This window comes from Thrips palmi, unplaced genomic scaffold (genome assembly GCF_012932325.1).
Source record: "Thrips palmi isolate BJ-2018 unplaced genomic scaffold, TpBJ-2018v1 HiC_scaffold_17, whole genome shotgun sequence".
NCBI classification, from domain to species: Eukaryota; Metazoa; Arthropoda; class Insecta; order Thysanoptera; family Thripidae; genus Thrips; species Thrips palmi.
In genome coordinates this window covers 11,365,815-11,390,074 of record NW_023144626.1, presented here as the reverse complement: position 1 = coordinate 11,390,074, position 24,260 = coordinate 11,365,815, and the positions used below count along the sequence as shown (strand labels likewise).

Here is a 24,260-nt window from a genome sequence, read left to right as displayed (position 1 = left end):
GCAATATTCCTTCGTAATACGAATCTTTTTAGCTGTTTCATTGTAAGATACAAAGAAAAACCTTCGTAATACGAAGAAAAACCACCTTCGTATTATGCTTGCGCCATTTCCTTCGTAATATGGGAAATTTCTTCGTAAGACATTTAGAGTGTGGGCAATGGTCCCGCCGGGGCTTCGTTTACCGTTGACCCGCGCGTTTTGGCGGGGCTCCAATGACAAAGGGCCTCGCTGCCTCCACTGCGAGTGAACGCAGGCAGTAAGGCAAGGCCCGCCTCACCTGAGCGCCTCGAGCGCCGTGAGCGTGGGGCGACTGCCGGAAGCTCGCTTACTTTGGCAAGGACACTGGAAGTGAGTGACACTCGAAGGGGAACGGGAATGAGGCGAAGACGGCGGTGCGAGAGAGCGCGCGACAGAGGGCGTGCGTGGGTGCGCCCTGCGCCCCCACTCCGCGCTAGGGTGCGTCGTCCAGAGGCGACTTTCGATATCAGAGTTTGAAGACCCCTAGAAAGTTTCGTTTTTTTGTGCTGATTTCGGAACTGACCTCGGTTTTTCGATCGGAGTTAATCTTCTTGGTCCTACCGGCCAAAATGTACCAAAAAGCGGCAGTTTCTGAAAAAAATGTTCAAAAAGGCGATTTTTCAGCCTCAATTCTGTGTTAAAACGTCCCGGAGTAATTCTGATGGTTGTTGTCAGTGCCAATGGGTATACACAACACCAAAAAAAATATGAGAGCGAACTGGAACCTATCTAGCGGATATGCCGGGGCCTGCAATGAAAATAAATTGTGAAAAAACTCCCTTAAACGACCATTTTTGGCCCTCAGAGACCCCCCAGCGTCCGAATTTTGGTGCCCTATGCGGTCAAAATGTTGGGTACTATCAAAGGCAAGAACGTAAGGTGAGCGGCGGAGGGCTGGGACGCATTTCAGCTTTCGCGCAGCAGCGGGAAACATTTTTAGGAAAAACTGAAAAAACACCAAAAAGCGCTTTTTGGAATTTTTTCGGTTTTTCGCCGGCCCAAAACCCCTACTATTGTTCCTCTTAGGTGACATTCGCCAAATACAACAATATACAAACGCAATTTAAACTCAGGATCAGGTCAGAGCCTCGTCTTGTTAAATTCACTAAAATTTAAAATTTATTTTAAAAGTGACCTTGGTCCTAACCTGCTATTCAAACACTCAATCGTCCTTCCGACAAAGTAGGAGCAAAACTGCTTCGGCAGTTTTGACCTTCGAAGGTGCCCTGCTGGCGTGGCTTGCCTAAAAGGGTACAAAAGTTTTTCAAGTAACCCTTGCTGTCGTTACCCCGGTGTACGGCACGTCCGAAGCAACAATGCTTACCACCCGGGAGTCAGCACTCAACATCTATCACTCCGTAGGGACTATCACCTAGGTAGGTGAACAGAGACAAAATCGTGCCCGCGACGCAGTAACACTTTTTTTCTGCGAGTTGTCAAATGAAGTCTGAAGCATCTTCAATGCCAGCAGTATGCGCGGGGAATATTCAGCCGTCCGGTGAGCAGCTTCTATTGCCAGTGACGTAGCGTGTGTGACAGCTGGCGCGCGACTTATCTTACACTGTAAAAAACTCCGTACTTTTGTACGGAATTGGTCAGAAAAATATAGAACGGAGGTGCGGAGAAAAGTACACGGTAAAAACGGTTCCTGGTTTTCCCAGGAACCCCCTGGAAACCGCCTATGTCTTCGCCATAGGGCTCCTGGGAAAACCAGGTACCTTTTTTACCGTGTACGGAACGTTCCGTACTTGCTCGCCATATGAACCCATGTAAATGGGTAAGGTATAAAGTACAGAACGTTCCGTAGTTGGCAAGTACGGACGGTCCAGGCAAATTATAGGCCAGACATGTTGCGTACTTTTTACGTACTTTTTTCTCGCAGTGTACTGCGATGAACGCGTTATTTCACGATTTGGCACGTTTCGCTCAATTTTCGATGGACCAAGGAAGAACGGATATTCGAACAGAATTGCTTTGCATGCGATGATATGAACTAAACATAATGATCAGTACAAGTTGAACTGACACCTCGACCGCCCGACAGGCAACTGTGAGCCCAACCTCCTCTCAAGCCCGCACGTACGCACGCACACGCCCATCATTCCAAGCGTTGTAAAACGTCCGTCAGAAAGCAGTTGAAGTAAAAGAAAAAAGAACGACGTTTCTATCAGCATTGGTCTAGAAGTTCGATTTCTGACCCCACGTGGGGCCAAGGGATACCTCACACGGGGTCTTTTGTCCTGCGTCGCTGTAGATACCTAAAATAAGAAGATTAATTTAATCGGAGTAGTGTTACAAGCGGGTGCTGCTGCTGCAATGCGGATATTAGGTTATTATGAGCAGAATTATGGGGCCCATATGCCCCACAGGGGGGCACCTTCGAAGGTCAAAACTGCCGAAGCAGTTTTTCCCCTACTTTGTCGGAAAGGCGATTGAGCTTTTGAATGGCAGGTTAGGACCAAGGTCACTTTTAAAATATATTTTAAATTTTAGTGAATTTAACAAGACGAGGCTCTGACCTGACCCTGAGTTTAAATTGCGTTTGTATATTGTTGTATTTGGCGAATGTCACCTAAGAGGAACAATAGTAGGGGTTTTGGGCCGGCGAAAAACCGAAAAAATTCCAAAAAGCGCTTTTTGGTGTTTTTTCAGTTTTTCCTAAAAATGTTTCCCGCTGCTGCGCGAAAGCTGAAATGCGTCCCAGCCCTCCGCCGCTCACCTTACGTTCTTGCCTTTGATAGTACCCAACATTTTGACCGCATAGGGCACCAAAATTCGGACGCTGGGGGGTCTCTGAGGGCCAAAAATGGTCGTTTAAGGGAGTTTTTTCACAATTTATTTTCATTGCAGGCCCCGGCATATCCGCTAGATAGGTTCCAGTTCGCTCTCATATTTTTTTTGGTGTTGTGTATACCCATTGGCACTGACAACAACCATCAGAATTACTCCGGGACGTTTTAACACAGAATTGAGGCTGAAAATTCGCCTTTTTGAACATTTTTTTCAGAAACTGCCGCTTTTTGGTACATTTTGGCCGGTAGGACCGAGAAGATTAACTCCGATCGAAAAACCGAGGTCAGTTCCGAAATCAGCACAAAAAAACGAAACTTTCTAGGGGTCTTCAAACCCTGATATCGAAAGTTGCCTCTGGACGACGCACCCTAGTCACCAGGTGGTGTTCCGCCAGAGAGGTTAGGATGACCACAACAACTGTTTTTGAGCTGCACTGAAAAATCAAGTGTTGTGTACACCGCACCACTCATGCGGTTTGGCTGGGTCACCGCATCAAGTGATGCGGACAGATATTATGGTTTAATTTCACCGCATGAGCAATGCGGTGACAATATTGACCGCATATACTGATGCGGTCTCAATTCTCACCGCATCAACTGATGCGGTCTAAATTTTCACCGCATGAACTGAAGCGGTTATAATTTTCACGGCATGAACTGTGGATTCAAATCTCTGCCTTCGCACTTTTCCTTCTCAAAAATTATCATTCTTTGGCCACTTAAGTTTCCAAGTACTAGACCATGTTTCATACTTCTTGAAAATATGAACACATACCTGTCATAGAGCAGACCAGTTTGAAGTATGGTATATTCACTGTATCCAAAGTCCGAAATAGTTGATCACAAGAAGTTCTGGTGAATATTTCTTCAGGAAAATAGTTCATGCTGAACTATGAGTTGGAAATAGTTGTCCAACACAGAACTCGCGAAGTGGGTGGGGCAAATACTTTGCAACAGACTTCAAGCTTTGTCAAAAGTACCAGCACTGCTACTTTTCGTGTTTGTTTGCTTTGTCTAGAAGCCACTACCCACAGTTGTTAAGCGAGGTTAGACAACCAAATGACATGAATGCTACGAGGCACGCAAATGTCAACAAACACATGACGTAATACTACGTTAAACATGTTTCACTCCATTCAGTTTTTAAGAAAAAACGAGTCATACTTCCGACGTCCGAAAGTTTTTAATTAAATCAGACTGATGCATGGAACAAACTAGAACACCGGCACCCCGGACGAAAACAAACAAAAGCAGAAAAGAGGCAGAAGTTAGGATTTTACGAGAAGGCGGTGCTCTGTTATGAGAAACTTTTTGGTATGCCATCACCACTATCAGCACAACAAAACACGTAGCATTAGTTCTGCCTCGGACGAATGGTGACAATCAATAGGCTAATAAATATTATAGTAATGCTAAATATCCATACGTGGTGGTCAGCTGCCACCTTTTCCCTTAGATTCCTACGGAGAGCTACTTTGAATTATTTGAATGGTGGCGCTGAAACAGACCTGCCAACATTGATTGGGCTTCGCGAAGCTCCAGTCTAGTTGGCACACATGTGGTGCTTTTTGTTATTGTCGCCGCTGTTTGAGTGTTTAGGTTAAAATTTGTGCCTATTTGTAGCAGTTGTGCTTGGACGAAGAGGTTTTGAGGAGATAAATTACAATGGAAGAGGAAGAAAGTATAAGTACAAAGTGCCTGTTTTGCACTTTTTCATCCAGTAACAAGACCAGTCTGCTAAAGCATCAACTTTCTCATCAACATGATCCAACGTTTAGGGTTGTGTGTTCCCTCTGTACGTCCAAGTTTAAGTCTGTCAAGGCTCTACAAAAACACCTTGTGAGCCTACACAAGAAAAAGCTTTGTGAGTTTTTCATTCTATTCACTGGTTCTCCTTGTGTGTGAACTCTTTCAAAATTACACCTTAATGGTTATGTTTTCTGTTTGTCTTCCCACAGCCATGACTAAACAGCATATAGAGGAACCAACAGTATCAACAGGTACAATCTTATTTTATGTTCTGCTTACTCAGCCAATTTTTTGTAATCTGTGAGGTGTTATTTGGTAGGTTAAGTTATCACCCATGTTACTTTCATGTTCATGAAATGCCACCTGATGGGAAAACCTGATTAGTAAAACTTTGAGCACCCATTATAACCCGCAGACTTCTACGTGTAGACTGCACATAGCAGTCACCTATTACTGCTCTCACTATTTGCTAGTGTTTGTTAGTGTGATAGTTATACTCAGAATAGTTTTATCTTTCCTTTAATTTATTTATTCTGTGTGTTACAGTTGCGGACGATGCTGATACTGACAGTGAAGTTGAAATCGATCAGGACATGTCATTCTACTTCAATGAAGTTGCTGACTCTTCATTGGATGCCTCATTGGAAGGTAAAGGCAGTAACTCTTTTAAATTATTGTGATGGTGTAAATATTTATTTATTGTTTATTGTTTGAGAAGCTTCTTTAATTAGTTTGAAATAATAAAAATAACGAGTTCTTGTGAAGACTGCATGAACTTTTCACCATGCGTTTCAAATAAAACAAATATTTTTCTGTATTGTTTATAGATAATGCTCCTCTACCGGAAGAAATCTTACAACAGAAAGCTCATGCTTTCCTTTCAAATATAAGGGATAAATGTGTGTCACCACAGACAAGTATAGATCAAATTGTGAAAGGAATGGAAGATTTGATGGTTCACTACAATCTTGTTCTAGAGGTATGGACAATTTCCTTTGCATTTCTGTAATTCTAAACCATTGTCTTCATCAGTCATGTAGCTTAAAATTTTTCTTTCTTTCTATTTTTTTTTCCAATGCAGACTAAACTGTTAGCATGTCAAACTCAGGACATTATCACAGCCAGTGAAGTGAAATCTGTGTTTGAAAATCTAAGGGGGCAGTCTTTATTTGAAGGACTGCAGACAAGACAAAGGCAGATAGCCTTCAGAAAATACTACCTCACCTCTCTGGAGCCAATTCTCATCAGTACAAAGAATGAACCTAAATTATTAGACAAAAGTGGTTTTAAAGTAGTTCCTGTCGTTCAAGGGTATGCATCCCCATTTCTTCAAGTGTTAGAGGTTCTTCTTCAGTGTGAAGATATTCTGCACTGCATCCAAAACCCTTTGAAATCAGAAGATGGCAAGATTAGATACCTAGCTGATGGTTATATGTGGCAGTCACATCCTGTGCTTGTCAAGGATCCCTGTTCTATTGTGATTGTTGCATATGGTGATGACCTAGGACCAGGTGATGGCCTTTCTTGCAAGGGTTCGCACCTTCAATTAAGATCTTTTACATGGACTATAGGAAATATTTATCCCTGGTTGCGATCGACTCTCAAATCCATCAATTTGTTATCCCTCTGTACAAAGATACGAATGGACCAAGGAAATAGGCCAGCTCTGAAAGATTTTATTGCAGGGATCAATAAGCTGTCTACAGAAGGAGTGGTCTTCAATATAAAAGGAAAACCTACTAAGTTCCATGGATGTTTGCTGTTCGTGTGTGGCGACACTCCTGCCAGTGCCAACTTTGCTGGTATGAAAGAAAGCCCTTCGGCTTTTAGCCCTTGCAGGCTATGTTTGGTCAACAAACATAACATATTTGATCACTTCGTTGAAGATGGTTCACTTCTCAGAAATGCTGAGCTCCATGAAAATCACTTGCAAGAAATTTATTCTGGGAATGCTGCTAATGATGACAGTTTTACGGATTCTGACGAACAAGATGTTGAAGAGGATGCTTTATCTATGAATCCATCAATGCGCTATGGTGTCAACAGTAGGAGCTGTTTTATGGAAGTTAAATACTTTGATGTAACAAAGGCTTTCCCTCTCGACATTATGCATGTCTTTGCAGAATCTGGTGTGCTAGAAGTTAATGCCCGTTTGCTGCTGAAAGATGCCATCTCAAGCAACCGAGTAAAATTGAGTGAGGTCAATGATTTCATCTCATCCTTCGACTATGGACCTCTCAAGAAAGACAAGCCGGGTCAAATCAAGGCAGAACACCTTAACAATAATTTGAGGCAAACTGCATCCCAAATGTTTCTCCTAGCCCATCTAATTCCTTTTATATTGAATGGAAGGTGTGATCCAGCAAAGTTAAAGAACTACAACCGACTTTTGATGATTCTCAGTATTAGCTTGGCATCTGTTGCAGATGATGAAGTTGTGGATGTATTAAGGAATATTATTAAGGATTTTCTTCGTGAATTCAAGAGATTGTATGGTGAACTTATGACTTTGAAATGGCACTTCCTCACTCACCTGCCCACTCAAATATTGATGTTTGGTGTTCTGACTGAACAGTGGTGTATGAGATTTGAGGGTTTCCACGCAATCTTAAAAAGGTTGTTTAAAATTCTTCACAATGCTGTGAATGTCCCTCTATCAATTACAGGAAGAGTTCTGGATAGGTTTTTGAATGAAGTTGAAACCTCTCCACCTGGGAAATTCCTTTATGCTGGACATTCTGGTAAGATGGGACCTGCTATTCAATTTGAGTGTTTGGAATGGAAAAACTGTCTCAAATCAGCCATGCCACAATTACATGATGACAATGAACTGATTCCTGTGGAAAATCTTACTTATCATGGATTTGAATTTAAAGTGGACTGTATAGTGCTGCTTGATGTGAATGCACCACGCCTTCCAAAGTTTGGAACACTGTTCAAGATATTCCTCTTCCAAGAAATTCCCATTTTGCTGTGCCGTGATTTAGAAACAATCCAGTTTGATGTGAAATTCAATGCATACGAGGTTAAATGTATGCCAGATAAGTCAATGATGACTGCTATGTGTCTTAAGGAAACTCACTTTGTTCGGCCTCTACTTGGAGTTAGTCATCAGAAAACTTGCTACATACCACTGATGTATGAGTCTAAAGTTCCTTATTCTGCATTGGAAAGTTGGACTTTGGAGGTAAATTTTTTCATCAGTTTATTATGCAACTTAAATCAGTACCACACTGTCAATATTTAACAAAATTTTGTTTACTTTTCAGGACTCAGCCAACAACATGCCCAAATCAAAGAAGAGAGCTCGCAGATAGGAACTAATTGCAGTTTATTCTCTACAAATCTGCAAATGGCACAAGTAAAAGGTAAACAGAATTAAGGTAGACAATTTATTTACTTCTTGTCTAGACTAAACCAGAATATAACAATGTTTTTATATGATATATTTTTCTTTCCTTCCAGAATAATAAAAGATTAGAAATAATGACCTTTATGTTAACAAGGCTTAATGACTTTGTTTGCTCATGGACAATTTGCAAAAAAAAAATCTAATTTATGAAAAGGTAGGTGAGCTATTTGTTTTTCCTTTTTGTTTTCTTATTGTTTCCTTTTACATTGTTTATCATTGAATTAAATACATCAAATTTCTTCTTTGTGTTACCGTATTTAGATTTGACATTGGATCCAGTGACAAACCTCTCAAGAGCTCTCAAAAACTCCATATAAGCATATGGGTACTCAAGGTCAAAAACAATATAAGAAGCAATCAAGAGTGCCATGCATTTAACTGCTGATGGTTTGTTATTTATGGTTAGGAGCAATCTTCCTTCCATTCCGATAGCAGCTGCCTTCAACTCTTTGCAGTCATGAACGAATGGATTGTCCTTAATGTGGACCACAAGAAAAGGTGATTGAATGGGTGAGCTGAGAAGAGAATCCATTTTAGACGGTTTCTGGAAAAGGTAAATACAATGGCTTAAATGTTTTCTTAATGTCATTTTTAATAATAAGCTTATATCTTTGTTAATGATAGCAGTGTCATTACTCACATCTACAATAGTAAAAACTGGTTTTGCTCCTTTTTTTACAGCTGCTGATAAAAAATAATCATGCATCTCCAAAAGAGCCAGCAGTTTTCCTTCTTCAGTGGACACATCCACATTGAAATGTTGTCCAATGAGGTGAAGTGTCTTCAAGGCGTTTTCTTCAAGTTCTTCAAAACTGAAGTTGTTGGCACTCAGGTAATCAAATAGCATCTAATAGGTAGAATAAGATTTTCATAATAATTCTCTCTTAAGGATAATAAAATCAAACTAATACGGAATCTTGCATTTACCATATCAGGATCATTCAAGTGAGGATACAATCTTGTGACCTCAGACCTCGATAGAGTTCTGTAACTCGCTCTTCTAATGTCCTTCGTTTCAACTAATAGTTTAACTATCAGCTTCTTCTCCTTCGCCTCTCTCAGTTCCTTCATCTTGCCATCTTCATCTCTCTCTGAGTGTGGTGCACTGCAATGAGACGGTAATAATTTTCAGTAAGTTTAATTATAACATTGGTACATTTTCCATAAATAAATCTCAATTGTTGTTAGCCTAAAAATACTACCTTTCTTTAATTATGCCATGGCACTCCATGACTTTCATCTTTTTTGGTGGTTTTTTCTTTTTCTCATTCTCCTCCTCCGCTTTGGCTTTCTTTCTGTCATCTCTGAATGAGGCACTTAAAGATTTTTTGAAGGTCCACTAGAAAACAAGTAAAGTTTAGTCAAGTATAGCTGAAACAAAAGCCACAGAAATTACATATAATGTTGCTTATACATACCCAACTTTGGCCCCCTATGTCGGTCTTGAGCATTGGATATTTTTCGACCATTGTCCTGGCAAAGGCATCATACTCGCTCTTGTCCAAGTAGTCATCACCAAGGTAGTTACGAATAAAATGCTTGCAATCACTCAGTATTGGGCTAATATTTCTTGTATGTGGTGGTTCATTTAACTGGAACAGTGTTCCTGTTCCAAATGGAGGCAATGGAGTGGGGTAGACTAGCCTCCTCCCAAAGAGTCTTGGTTTCTGAAAATGTAAGGTATTTTGGGTACATTTAAACAGATTAAAAAAAAAAAAATTATCAAAGACAGTTAAGTGTTCAACACTTTCATTAAGAGGTCCTGTTACCCTTAGTCTTTTAACAAATTTCCTTTTGGTAGAAGCTTTTGGAGGACTGCTAGCTATGCTATTATTCATCTCCACGCTATTATTCATCTCCACGCTATTATTCATCTCCACGCTATTATTCATCTCCACGGTTGGTTTCACCACCACTTTCTTTGTTTTCACTTCATCTGCCTTTTCATCTTCTTTAAAAATAAAAATTAAAGTAAATAGTGTATTGGACAGAAAGGTCCTGTAATGCCTTAAAATGTTATGTAGAGACTTACTGCGAATGTTTCTGGCGCTCCTTCTAGTTGGTTGAGCCGGTTCTGGTTTAATGTTATTTGCCTCGGCTTTTTCAGCCTTCTTTTTCTCTTTTTCTTTTCTCTTTTCATGTTCAATCACAAAATAAGGTTTCTTGAGCTCAAAATCTGAAAATAAAAGCTCGGAGATAACAATAATAACAAATATTCCTAGTGTAGTTCAAATTTGTCAAAAATAATGTACTCACTCCTTTGACGCATTCCTAAATATCTTTCATAGATATTTTTCAACCTGTCACGTTCTGTTTCAGAATGAGCCATCCAACTAGCATCTGTAAAGAACTGCTTCACCTCTGCATATTTGCTGTCCGTGTCCGGCTCCAGGGCAGAAGATGAGTCCTGCTCCATAACAGGAGATGACTCCTTTTGGTCACTGTATTAAGAAACAGAAGCTTTGTAAGTCATTTTTGTCTTTTCCAAAACTTTGTAATTTACCTAACCCATCAGATTTTGTTTTACCTTGATTCTTTGTTACTCGGCAGATACCGAAGCACACTGTCATAATGGTTCCAGTAGTCATCAATCAATACAGCTTTGCGGAAAGCCACCAGGATCTCTGGAGTTCCTTCATTTTCTTCAACAGAGAACGCATTAGGTGTCACAGTAAATGCTCGTCGGTCCTCTACGAACACCCTGATGGAAACATTGTAATGCTCGGCAAGCGCCTTAAGACTTTCAAGGCCTCCCCACTCTCTACCTTCTCTTAAATTATTGAGGTATTCCTCAACTTGGCCTTTTTCATCTGGACCTGAATAGTCATCGAACTGTGATTGTTGCATTGAGTCTTTGATGTTATCTTTCAGGAGCTCATCATTTTCCCAGTTCTCTTGGAGGTATTTGACCGTTGCCTCTCTGGCAGCAATGATTTCTGCACAATGGCCAGAACTGTATAGGGGAGAAAAGCTCCCAACTTGGTGGGTAATGGAAGCAAACAGACAATCCCCATCTGACTTCATCTTCACAACTAGGACGCTGGTTTTGTCTTCCATCAAAAACGTCTCATGTTCTTCAACATGTTCTCTAAAAGTAAGATAAAAAGAAGAAAACCAGCATATGAGCTATATCGAATGAAATCAACTCTTACATTTTGCCATGATGTTTTTAGGAAACACTCACCTATCAATGTCATTAGCTGGGAAATGCTGTGGTGACTTGTCTGTGTTTGACACAGGTGAATCTGACTCAGGTGAATTATTGTTTTTTGGAACATTTGTGTCACTATCTGGAGGTGTTCCTGGAGTAATATTTTTAACTGAATACAAATTTCGGTATCCCCCAGTGTAACTTGTACAATAATGCTCTGGAAAAAAAAGTATAATAAATTTAGCAACCAACCAGTAAGTTCAATCCCAAAATTGAAGTGTAAAAAAATTGTGTGTTCATACCTGTGTACCATTCATCATAGAATTCGTGTCCACAGACAAAGGACTCTGTTTCTTCTCCACCTAAATAAAGAATTTAATTAAATGGATGACAATAATTCAATCAGAAACTGTAGTTTGTGACTGTCTTACCTGTCCAATCTTCGGTCTGTCTGTTTTCAATTTCTTTGCCTGTATTGTAAGAAATATTTTTAGACTTGTAGAAAATTTGATTTTCATGAGTTAGACTGAGTAGATTAAAAGTAATCTCACCTTGGTTTTGGAAGCAGGCTAACAGCATTCTCTTCTGGACTAAGCTTAAAGTGGACGGTAGGTCCATTATCTGTATGTATTGCAAATGCTCTAAACTTTTCACCCCAACTTGAGGTGATTTTAAAAAGGAGCACAAATCTTGCAACTCCCCCTCAGATAAAAGAGATTCATCATCCCAATTTCGTATCATGTTAAGGATTTCTTCATCTAGTAGTAATGTACCCTAGTGAATTTTTAACAGTGATAAATTAGATACAACCATGCCTTTGCTCGATTCAGCCCATAACTATTGGAGACTTTGTACATGTTTCAAAATAGCTGTATTTGAAGTTTGAGAAGTGTTTCTGCTTAATATAAGATTTTGCTTACCATTATCAATGTGGATCAAATAAACTATTTGGTGGATAAACAATTTGATTCTCCTTTTCTTCAACTTACTGCGGAAACTAAAACTCAGCTCGTTATGCCTTCGCCTCGTCAAATGGACCTGAAAACCGCCGTTCGCGCGGTTGGTGACATGGGTGTAGTGCCAACCTAACTTCTACCTTGACGGTTTTGTTTTATTCTTAGACTTGCTATTTGGTTATCAAATAAAGCAGCTTTTAGTTTGTTTTTTATTTTCTTTGATCCTTTTAGTTGAACTTATAAAATGGCCTTGCTTCTATCTTAAAAGCGAATTAAGACGGGCGTTACCACGTTACTTGAGTTTGTTGGATGCCCTGTCAATGTGACGTCACTGCCGGTACTGCAGTTTGCAGGTTTGCAGTGCGCGGGGGGGAGAGAACATGAGAGGCCCTACTTCACGGAGAGAAAGATCCTCTTTTCTAACGACTACGACATCGCGCACCGCGCGTCTGGTCACCAGAGCGAGTCCAACTTTGAGTGTACTGATTTGTCAAAACCTAGCGATCTGTTAGTTTTCAGTGCATTTCAAATTCCAAGGCCGTAAGCGCGGTAAGGCTCGAGCCGAGATCGAGAGCAGGTGTCAGTCGACCTCTCTAAATCGAGCGAGAGTTTTCGTAAACGCAGTTTCTCATACTGTTTTGTCGGCATCGTTCAAACAACAGTTTTGGAGTGTTACCGTGTACTGTGTTCGTTTTGCAAAATTCCTTGTCAAAGTTGGTTGTTAAGTCTTTTGGATCTTGCAGACCTTTAAAATCATGACGAAGAACAAGTTCAAGTCTTTTCAACATGTTGACATGTGCAACCGTCGCCAGCATTCAAAATGTTATGACCTGGGCGTTGGGGAACCTAACCCTTCTGGTATGGGTGCAACAACAGTGCTTGTCTCACTCTTGACTTGGAAGGACTGTTTGCTCAAGTTGTTTTGTGTTCAAGACCGAAGACGTGAGACTGTCGAAAACAAAACTCAGTGTTACCCAAGAATCAAGTATTGGACTCTTAGGTTGCATTTGGACAGCTGTTTTCTACTTCTAATTTAAGCAACTCAGCACTACAAACATCAACATTATAGGTATGTGTTGGTTGACTAAGGTTAGGGGATGGAATATTTGACAAGTCTCCTATTGCACCCTTTCTAAGCCAAAGAACAATATTTTATTATAAGGAAAGTGTTATGGCTGCGGTTTATCAGGAGAAACGGAAAACCAGGTGAGCTGGTGGGGTGAAAATAGAGACCGCATCAAGTGATGCGGTCTAAATTCTCACCGCATGAGCTGATGCGGTGAGAATAGAGACCGCGTCACTTGATCTCACTCCTCATGAATCTTGTGCGGTCTGTGTTCACCCTCCACACACCGCATTAAATAGTGCGGTCAAATTGTCATCCAAAGCTCCGCATCAGTTGGTGCGGCACAGACCACATTTGATTTCTCAGTGTGTCTGTGCATATTTGTGCGTGCCCGCCGGCAATGTTACGCTTTGATGAGTCACGCGAATGATTACTGACAGCCCCTGACTTGTTTTGTGTCCTATTTCACATTAATACGACGATTACAAGGTAGGTGTACGCCAGACCGTGTCTTGTCGTAACAGGCTTCGCTACACTCTACCAAAAATGTCCTGTAAATGCCGTTAATTTATTACCAGTTTTCACTGTAGGTCAATTCACAGCGTTTACTGTGAGCTGCTCACGGGATTCACTGTGATCTTGTTCGCGGTGTTCACTGTGATCTGGTCCCCAGTAAACACTGTGAGTTTGACGCCGCTAAGCACCGAAGTACTGCAAATCAGGCTCCAATTCACGGCGTTTACTGTGGCCAGATCACAGTGAACACTGTAACCGAGATCACAGTGAACGCCGTGAACTAGTTCACAGCAAACGCCGTGAATTGCATAACAGCAAACATTGGTAATAAATTAACGGCGTTGACAGGACATTTTTTGTAGAGTGTATGCTGCGCCAGTTTCGACAATCCACGCCTGGCGTTACACCTACCTTGGCCTGCGGCGCTTGCCTGCCTTCGGCAGGCTAGGTTTCATTTCCAGGCATCCGCATACCGATTTGCGTGATTGGAGGTCAAAACAGCATTTGATTTCGTGCCTAGGGCTGCATTGGCCTGACTTTTTAACTTGTCGAGGCTGGGGGGCTCCGCCCCCCAGACCCCCCTTTCTTCAAGGCAGAAGTGATCTGCCTGCAGAAAACTCGATTTTTCGCCGTTTTTAGGGGTTTTTCGGCTATAAAAACCGAACCAGTTGAGCTAGGATAGTGAAATTTCGCGTGTGACGAGCCAAGGACATACCCTAAAAGTGTGCAAAATCTCACCGAGATCGGCCGAGCCGTTCAGGAGGAGTAGCGCGGACACACACACACACACACGCACGCACGCACGCAGACAGGAAAAATTTTTCAACCCCACCTGAGTAACAGGCTTCGCTATCGCTCAGCCAAAAAGTCGCTGGCGGGAGGGTGACTGCAGTGCCGTTCCGGTGAGGTGGCTGCTCCGGAACGGACCGAGCGCCACCGAAACTAGACCGAGCGTCGCCGAAACGAACAGAGGGCCGCCAGAACAGTTTGAGGGTGTCGCTGTTCTTGTAATGTTCTCGTTTTGGCGCCCAGACGTCACCGAATCGGCGAATCTTTTTTTACTGTGTGCTGTGTGTCAGGAAAAATGGAACGAAGGAATCCTAAAAGAAAGGCCAGGCCGGGGTACATGAGTGACGCGGACCCCCAAGCCTTCGGCGTCCAAGGATTGAACTCATTCCATGGGGAGCAGCCGCAGCTTGCTTTGGAAACCGTTTGTGACCGACATCGATGTGGGGTCTGAATTCAGAGAAGCAAGGCCATTGTGTGAAGAACTGCACTTACCCGAAATCCGTGCAAATCTGGCTCTTGGCGACAAAGAGATGGTGGGACAGTCAGACTGCGAAAGCGCGTCAAAAGCACTCTGCAAACTGAAGTGTGTACATAGTACACTCCTATTAGAGCATGCTTCCAAGTACACTCTTATTTACAGCATACTTGCTAGGCACACGCTAAAATAGAGTGTGCCTGGCAAGTACACGCTAAATAAGTGTGTACCTTCCATGTACACGCTAAAATACACTTGATAAGTCCTATCTAAAAGCATGGGCCAGTTTAAGTGTACTTGCCAGGTACACTCTTATTTAGCGTGTACATGCAATGTACACTCTATGTAAGTGTGTACCTAGCAAGTATGCTGTAAATAAGAGTGTACTTGGAAGCATGCTCTAATAAGAGTGTACTATGTACACACTTCAGTTTGCAGAGCGAATGATTTTCAGTGCTCAGCCCAAAAACAACGGGTTTAACTACACCTGCAGCAGTGAATGATACAAAAGATCATAACGCAGCCGTGTATCTGAGGGCATTTGTAAGGAAAAAAGTGACACATATGACAAGGAAACATTTTTTTTTTATTCAGGCGGTGACTTGAGCACGCTAACCAAACTACGTCCAAATAAGACTTCTAGGAAAAACGGAGAACCATTAAGTAACCGCTTTCTTAGCTGTGCTGAGTTGCGTGCAGGAAGGAATGGAAGTTATCAGCAATAACAAATTAAGTTCTTTCAGACGTATTTGGGTCAGTTCAATCTGCATGGTTCTTCCGCGTAGACTTGGTGCTTATCTCTAGCACCCGTTGGGTTCCATCTCGCACTTGCGCTGGCAAGGGGCGAAGCAATTCGACCTTGCAAAACATTCATTACCACACCGCATGGCGCATTGCAATGGAGTGCATCTTCCCTGAAATGCGAAGAAACACAATTTAGGCCAGCGGTGCGAAAGCATTGGTTAGAACACGGGACGTTCAATCAAAGCAGCGAATCATGATATCACTGAAATACAGCTTGTACCATTATATGCAAGGTTTATAATTGTTAACAAGCCCATTGCAAAGAATTTTAAAGCAGCATGTTGGCGTCACAGAATTTTATAAGAAAAAGTTTTTTACGTCGTACAATCTGCGCTGTCAGTTAGGATTGTCTTGGATCAGTATTGACAGTTAGGATTATTCAATTACGAGGCGTGGATATGTGCCGCACCCTCTTTTTCAAGTTTTAAGTTAAGCGCTTATACGTGAACGTTTTATTGCGAGTTAAGGGCCCCGGCCTTTAAGGTCCTAATCAGCAATGTAACGTGTCATTCGTGCCAGCCTGTCAAACATACCAGGCGGGGGACGTGCTGCGGCTGCGCCAATAAACTGTCTGTTGGTTCTGCTGGTGCGGCTTCGACAACCTGTAAAGTATATCAATCACAGGCATGATTAAGGGAAGGTGGGGTACCATGTGACAGGGCCACTATGTGACATTGGCTTTTTCTCCCAAACGGCTTGCTACCTAACAGCGGTAAGCAGACTCAAAGGAACGAATCATTTAGGAGCATCGACGTGCTCAAGGTCGTGACTCTCTTTCGAAAAGGACGGGAATGGTAGCGATCAGAATTGGAAGCCCTTTTAACACAGCCCATCGGAAACTTTTTCGTTGGAGAGCAATCGAGTCACGCGTTCTGTTCGAGTTCCTGTTTCGCGACTCAGGGGCTCAGAACCCGTCCGGAATTTTGAACGCATCTACCGGTCTTCTGCGGCCCCCAGTGGAGCTTGTACATTCCAAATCTAAAGGCGGTAATATTTCCACCCTTTACTGGCGGTTTTTTTGAATTGGCGGTGTCCACATTTTACCGCCAATACGAAGGCGGTACAGAAATTACCGCCCTTTTCTTGGCACTCTGAGGGAACGTTACTGGCGGTAATACTTTGTACCCCCTTTTACGCACAAACTTAATGGCGTGCAATTGGCGGTAATACACTGTACCGCCGTTTTCCTCCGGTTTGTAGGGTGCATAATTGGCCGGCTCTAGATTTAACCGCCAATAGGAAAGCGGTACAGGTTTTACCACCTTCGCCACTCCGTGTGTACCGCCCATAGATTTGTAGTGTAGCACTCGATCAAGCTGCATTTATTGTACATACCAGCAGAGTGACGACTGTCGCGAATGCGAAGAAGACGAGAAGTTTCATGTTGGCGCTGTAAACACACCGAAGTCTCCCACCGTATTTATACGATCGACTTCCAACATAAAACTGGCATCGTAAACAAGTCACAAACGACAGCTGCATTATCTTTCGGCGTTGTTATCACAGCTGTCTCCCCTTCGTGGGTCACGTTTGGCAAGTCATCGGTCGTGTTCCACGAACGGACTTCTTAAACACACTTGCCTCTGAACCACACTGTTAAATCCACTGCAATATTACAAGGTGGGTGTACGCCAGACCGTGTCTTGTCGTAACAGGCTCCGCGATGCTGCGCCAGTTTCGACAATCCACGCCTGGCGTTTGCACCTACCTTAGCCTGCGGCGCTAGCCTGCCTTCGGCAGGCAATGGCTTGTCCAAACGTTCACAATTTGTGCCTTTTTTCACCTTCTAAGGCCAGATTGACACCTTTCTGGGCGTCCTATCGTCTTGCCATGTGGGCCAATCGACTCCCCATGATGCGAGAACCCCAAGAAACAACTTGGACGATGCGAGTAAACGACTGCCTATATTGCAGGGGCGGTCAATTTAAAGAAACGTTCGAAATTTGCGTTTTTTCACCTTTTAGGTTCAGTTTGACACCTTTCTAGGCGTCCTATCGTCTTGTTCTATGCGCCAATGGATTCCCCACCATAAGAGAACCCCTAGACACAACTTTGATACTATTGGTTGAGGATAGGCTACCTGTCGGGCGCCATCAAATCAAGAAAAGTATGAAAGGGACCTCTTTTTCAGCCGTTTTGGGCCGGTATCGCACATTTTGCAGCCTTAACCGCCATCTGATCACCGCCAATCAGGTATGAACCGTTTCCTCCCATCGTCTAAGGTGTTTCTCGGGGTTCTTTCATCATGAGGAATCGATTGGCCATGAGACTAGGGGTAATGGACTCGCAACGGAGCTGGCCGGAATCTCTGCTTTGCTAATTGTAGTTCACTATTTCTCCGACTAAATATGAGAGTTTTGAGATGGCTCGGGCATTTTTGGAAAGAAGACATCTTAAAGTATGCCCTAAATTCAAAAAAGTTTCAATTTTCCCACCAGGGCTCGAACAGGAACAGCTTAACCGTTGCGCTACTCAAATGCGCAGGGCGACGGGCATGGTGCCAGGGGCGACGCAGGGGGGGCGCCTCTTCAACTTGGGCTAGAAGCTTCCGGATGCCGCAAAAGTGATGGGACAAGTGGTGTACCTTGATATATATCGAAGACAAACTATGTCCCATCACTTTTGCGGCATCGGGAAGTTTCTATCGCAAGCTGAAGATGCGTCCCCCCTGCGTCGCCCCTGGCACCATGTCCGTCGCCCTTGCGCATTTGAGTAGCGCAACGGTTAACCTGTTCCTGTTCGAGCCCTGGTGGGAAAATTGAAACTTTTTTGAATTTAGGGCATACTTTAAGATGTCTTCTTTCTGAAAATGCCCGACCCATCTCAAAAATCGCATATTTAGTCGGAGAAATAGTGAACTACAATTAGCAAGGCAGAGATTCCGGCCAGCTCCGTTGCGAGTCCAATTGGCGCATAGAACAAGACGATAGGACGCCTAGAAAGGTGTCAAACTGAACCTAAAAGGTGAAAAAAAAACGCAAATTTCGAACGTTTCTTTAAATTGACCGCCCCTGCAATATAGGCAGTCGTTTACTCGCATCGTCCAAGTTGTTTCTTGGGGTTCTCGCATCATGGGGAGTCGATTGGCCCACATGGCAAGACGATAGGACGCCCAGAAAGGTGTCAATCTGGCCTTAGAAGGTGAAAAAAGGCACAAATTGTGAACGTTTCTTTAAATTGATCGCCCCTGGAAAGTAGGCAGTCGTTTACGCGCATGGTCCAAGATGTTTCTAGGGGTCCTCTCGGTGTGGGGAATCGATTGGCGCATAGGAGAAGACGATCCGACGGCGGAAAAGGTGTCAAATCGGCCTAAAAAGATGAAAATACGGCATTTTCCCCTTATTTTTTTGCAGTTTTTGACCCCTGGAAAGTAGGCCATATGCATATTCGGAATGCAGTATTTCCGAACTTATTCTAGGCATCAATAAGAACAATTCGGCGTTTCGTTTTTCTCTTTACGATCAAAACTCGAATTACAGCACCAGAAAGTATTATTCACTGAAATTCATTATTTTTCTAAAAACTTTGAGCGCGTTGAGCGACCCCTAAAAATGCTCCAAAAAAAATCGAGAAAATGTGGAAAAAATCTTTTTTTGGGCCAAACTTTAAGATTCCGTGCGGCGCTCCTCGATTTTGAAACTTTTTTTTTCGCGTGGGCCACCCTAGGCGGGGCCCCCTAGCATACAACAAGTTAGAAGTAACCGACGATGGACAAGCCATTGCCTGCCGAAGGCAGGCTAGCGCCGCAGGCTAAGGTAGGTGCAAACGCCAGGCGTGGATTGTCGAAACTGGCGCAGCATCGCGGAGCCTGTTACGACAAGACACGGTCTGGCGTACACCCACCTTGTAATATTGCAGTGGATTTAACAGTGTGGTTCAGAGGCAAGTGTGTTTAAGAAGTCCGTTCGTGGAACACGACCGATGACTTGCTAAACGTGACCCACGAAGGGGAGACAGCTGTGATAACAACGCCGAAAGATAATGCAGCTGTCGTTTGTGACTTGTTTACGATGCCAGTTTTATGTTGGAAGTCGATCGTATAAATACGGTGGGAGACTTCGGTGTGTTTACAGCGCCAACATGAAACTTCTCGTCTTCTTCGCATTCGCGACAGTCGTCACTCTGCTGGTATGTACAATAAATGCAGCTTGATCGAGTGCTACACTACAAATCTATGGGCGGTACACACGGAGTGGCGAAGGTGGTAAAACCTGTACCGCTTTCCTATTGGCGGTTAAATCTAGAGCCGGCCAATTATGCACCCTACAAACCGGAGGAAAACGGCGGTACAGTGTATTACCGCCAATTGCACGCCATTAAGTTTGTGCGTAAAAGGGGGTACAAAGTATTACCGCCAGTAACGTTCCCCCAGAGTGCCAAGAAAAGGGCGGTAATTTCTGTACCGCCTTCGTATTGGCGGTAAAATGTGGACACCGCCAATTCAAAAAAACCGCCAGTAAAGGGTGGAAATATTACCGCCTTTAGATTTGGAATGTACAAGCTCCACTGGGGGCCGCAGAAGACCGGTAGATGCGTTCAAAATTCCGGACGGGTTCTGAGCCCCTGAGTCGCGAAACAGGAACTCGAACAGAACGCGTGACTCGATTGCTCTCCAACGAAAAAGTTTCCGATGGGCTGTGTTAAAAGGGCTTCCAATTCTGATCGCTACCATTCCCGTCCTTTTCGAAAGAGAGTCACGACCTTGAGCACGTCGATGCTCCTAAATGATTCGTTCCTTTGAGTCTGCTTACCGCTGTTAGGTAGCAAGCCGTTTGGGAGAAAAAGCCAATGTCACATAGTGGCCCTGTCACATGGTACCCCACCTTCCCTTAATCATGCCTGTGATTGATATACTTTACAGGTTGTCGAAGCCGTACCAGCAGAACCAACAGACAGTTTATTGGCGCAGCCGCAGCACGTCCCCCGCCTGGTATGTTTGACAGGCTGGCACGAATGACACGTTACATTGCTGATTAGGACCTTAAAGGCCGGGGCCCTTAACTCGCAATAAAACGTTCACGTATAAGCGCTTAACTTAAAACTTGAAAAAGAGGGTGCGGCACATATCCACGCCTCGTAATTGAATAATCCTAACTGTCAATACTGATCCAAGACAATCCTAACTGACAGCGCAGATTGTACGACGTAAAAAACTTTTTCTTATAAAATTCTGTGACGCCAACATGCTGCTTTAAAATTCTTTGCAATGGGCTTGTTAACAATTATAAACCTTGCATATAATGGTACAAGCTGTATTTCAGTGATATCATGATTCGCTGCTTTGATTGAACGTCCCGTGTTCTAACCAATGCTTTCGCACCGCTGGCCTAAATTGTGTTTCTTCGCATTTCAGGGAAGATGCACTCCATTGCAATGCGCCATGCGGTGTGGTAATGAATGTTTTGCAAGGTCGAATTGCTTCGCCCCTTGCCAGCGCAAGTGCGAGATGGAACCCAACGGGTGCTAGAGATAAGCACCAAGTCTACGCGGAAGAACCATGCAGATTGAACTGACCCAAATACGTCTGAAAGAACTTAATTTGTTATTGCTGATAACTTCCATTCCTTCCTGCACGCAACTCAGCACAGCTAAGAAAGCGGTTACTTAATGGTTCTCCGTTTTTCCTAGAAGTCTTATTTGGACGTAGTTTGGTTAGCGTGCTCAAGTCACCGCCTGAATAAAAAAAAATGTTTCCTTGTCATATGTGTCACTTTTTTCCTTACAAATGCCCTCAGATACACGGCTGCGTTATGATCTTTTGTATCATTCACTGCTGCAGGTGTAGTTAAACCCGTTGTTTTTGGGCTGAGCACTGAAAATCATTCGCTGTGCAAACTGAAGTGTGTACATAGTACACTCTTATTAGAGCATGCTTCCAAGTACACTCTTATTTACAGCATACTTGCTAGGTACACACTTACATAGAGTGTACATTGCATGTACACGCTAAATAAGAGTGTACCTGGCAAGTACACTTAAACTGGCCCATGCTTTTAGATAGGACTTATCAAGTGTATTTTAGCGTGTACATAGAAGGTACACACTTATTTAGCGTGTACTTGCCAGGCACACTCTATTTTAGCGTGTGCCTAGCAAGTATGCTGTAAATAAGAGTGTACTTGGAAGCATGCTCTAATAAGAGTGTACTATGTACACACTTCAGTTTGCAGAGCAACAGTTGCCGCGAAGGATGGAGGTGGCACAGGAGTGGGGGTAGCCGGGAGATTCTGCGCTGCATGGAAACAGGGGTCGGTACCCCCTCCAAGTCACGCAGCGTTGCCGCTTATGTGTTCCGAGTTGGATTGAATATTGCATGAATTGTTCACTGGAATTCAGGCTTCAGATGTAAGGATGGATTTGGATAAATCCGAAGGAGAATGACAACGCATCCGTTCAGTCCAAGGCAGAAACGTGTACTGATGACAGCACACCGTCGTCGTCCTGGTCCTCGTGGCTGCCCCACCCGGGTGTTGTTCCACTAGCCGCAGCGGGGGGTGCCATGCGCTGCAGGGGGCATACAGAGGTCGGCACAGCGATTGGGCTAGGCAGCTTGGGCCAGAGGGAAGTCCCCAGCGACACGCTTAAGGGAAAGTGGGGTTATGCCGGACGCTTTTTAAGCGGTCTTGCTACCGCTTCTAGCTCTGCATCCGATCCCACTCATCCCATCCCATCCACCCATCCATCCATTCAGCGCGCTCGGGCTCGGAGGGGACTGCATGGTCGTGTTGGTCGTCGTCGTCGTCGTCTGTCGTCGTCCTGCGCCGCCACGCCACGCCGCCTCGCCGCGCCAGTCCCCACTCCTCACAGCCACCCCCACCCTTCTTGCCCCCTCTCTGCCCGGCCTCCCCAGCCGGTCCACGGCAAGACCGCTTTGCTAAGCTTGCCTTGGCGGAACTTTTTTCTTTTTTGTCTTTGAGCTTGAATATGCTTCTTGGGTTAAATGTTATGACAGGAGAGTAAAGTGTGGACCTTTATCTTCAAAATGGTACACATGAAAGCCAAATCTCAGCAACGGTTAGGGAGATATAGGCGCCTAACAAAAGCCCTGCACGTGTCCGGAATTGCCCCAGGCTGGGGTAATTCCGGACGACCTAGGGTCAGGGCGGGGAAGAACTGGACGTTTTGCAATCTTTCTCGATTTTGACTCTAAATGAATATCTTTAGCCAATGTATCCGTTGGGTCTGTTGATCGAGCCTCAAAGAAAGACATTTCAACCCTCAGCGAGTGCGTTTGCGGCTTCATTCAGTAATAAATGAGAAAAAACAGTGTGCGATTCTTCCCCGTCGAAACGGGGAAAAATCGAACACCTAAGGGGAAAAATCGGACATAGGCTTTAATTTAACAAAAACCTATGAAAGTAGGTCAGAAATCTCTTGAGAACGATATTTGGGGGTAAGACTTGCGATACCCACTGAAGCAGGCGCATTAGTATTCCTAGGTAGACAGAAATCATCGTAGCATTGTTAGGGGGTCCGAGGCGGCACGTTTTTGAGGTTAAATGACCAAAATGTATGAAATCGTCAACAGCCGTGTTTGTTTTCCCACTAAATGTTGGGAAATGCTAAAATACACTTGTTACCACCACTTTGGTGGGACGTTAGGGCAATTCATCGATTATTATAGAAAAAAGAGGTGTTCGATTTTTCCCCGCACCAGTGTACGGTTTTTCCCCGTTTCGTATTTAACCCTTCATATGTAATCCAGCTGGAAATCTGCTAAAACATTTGAACGTATCTTGGGCTCCACACTTCCAACTTTCGTTTACAATAAGAATATTCGTCACAGTAGGCTCGGAAAGTCGTTAAAAAGAGATATTGCGGGCACCAACTTTAAAGGTTTTTAAGGTGTTTTAAACGAGACCTCGTTTAAAGGTGACTTTGAATACTTTCCGGTTCAAGTAGGCTAAATTCCTCTTAAACGCTATCTAGCAGATCATCAATAAGCAATACTGAATACTTTGGACGTCCCAAAACAGGTAAATTTGTGGCGAAAGTGCGGTGTGCGTTTCTTCCCCAACTTGCAGGTGTCCGGTTTTTCCCCGCTCTGACCCTATGGGGCAACGCCGGACGACCTTAAGTACAACAAGGTAGGTTTACGCCAGACCGCGTCTTGTCGTAACAGGCTTCGCGATGTCTCGCTGCCTGTTCCTCCAATCCGCGCCTGGCGTACCTACCTTGGCCTGCGGCGCTAGCCTGCCTTCGGCAGGCTATGGCTTGTCCGTCGTCGGTTACTTCTAACTTGTTGCATGCTGGGGGGCTCCGCCCCCAGACCCCCCTTCCCTGTAGGTAGAGTTGCTTCATCTACAAATAGCATGATCTTGACCCAACCTTTGAAGTTATCGGGGCTGGGGGGCTCCGCCCCCCAGACCCCCCTTCTTCAAGACAGAAGGCATCCTGCCTGCAGAAAACTCGATTATTCGCCGTTTTTAGGTGTTTTTCGGCTATAAAAACTGAACCAGTTGAGCTACGATGGTGAGATTTCGCGTGTGCCGAGCCAAAGACATGCCTAAAGAGTGTGCAAAATATCACCGA

The 24,260-nt window shown here is 43.8% G+C and overlaps 3 protein-coding genes and 1 long non-coding RNA gene across 4 annotated transcripts; 3 read left to right on the top strand and 1 right to left on the bottom strand.

The window, feature by feature from the left end:
- Positions 1-4,475: 4,475 nt before the first annotated feature.
- Positions 4,476-6,654, top strand: LOC117644055. The gene is made up of 6 exons (XM_034383241.1): positions 4,476-4,674; positions 4,769-4,810; positions 5,106-5,207; positions 5,387-5,538; positions 5,641-6,361; positions 6,462-6,654. The coding sequence occupies exons 1-6, from the start codon at positions 4,476-4,478 to the stop codon at positions 6,575-6,577; spliced, it is 1,332 nt and encodes a 443-aa protein (XP_034239132.1). The 3' UTR covers positions 6,578-6,654.
- A 955-nt stretch (positions 6,655-7,609) lies between these two features.
- On the top strand, positions 7,610-8,339 carry LOC117643829. The gene is made up of 4 exons (XR_004587646.1): positions 7,610-7,746; positions 7,829-7,927; positions 8,025-8,125; positions 8,233-8,339. It is a non-coding gene; the product is annotated as an uncharacterized LOC117643829 (long non-coding RNA).
- Positions 7,707-13,399, bottom strand: LOC117643828. The gene is made up of 12 exons (XM_034382943.1): positions 11,554-13,399; positions 11,425-11,484; positions 11,156-11,339; positions 10,499-11,059; positions 10,228-10,412; positions 10,004-10,147; positions 9,741-9,922; positions 9,390-9,638; positions 9,174-9,310; positions 8,899-9,076; positions 8,612-8,818; positions 7,707-8,515 (listed from the first exon to the last, which is right to left on the bottom strand). The coding sequence occupies exons 1-12, from the start codon at positions 11,861-11,863 to the stop codon at positions 8,135-8,137; spliced, it is 2,778 nt and encodes a 925-aa protein (XP_034238834.1). The 5' UTR covers positions 11,864-13,399; the 3' UTR covers positions 7,707-8,134.
- Positions 13,400-19,707: 6,308 nt separating this feature from the next.
- On the top strand, positions 19,708-21,427 carry LOC117643313. The gene is made up of 3 exons (XM_034382149.1): positions 19,708-19,856; positions 20,590-20,658; positions 21,082-21,427. Exons 1-3 carry the CDS (start codon positions 19,710-19,712, stop codon positions 21,193-21,195), a joined length of 330 nt encoding a protein of 109 aa, XP_034238040.1. The 5' UTR covers positions 19,708-19,709; the 3' UTR covers positions 21,196-21,427.
- Positions 21,428-24,260: the final 2,833 nt, after the last annotated feature.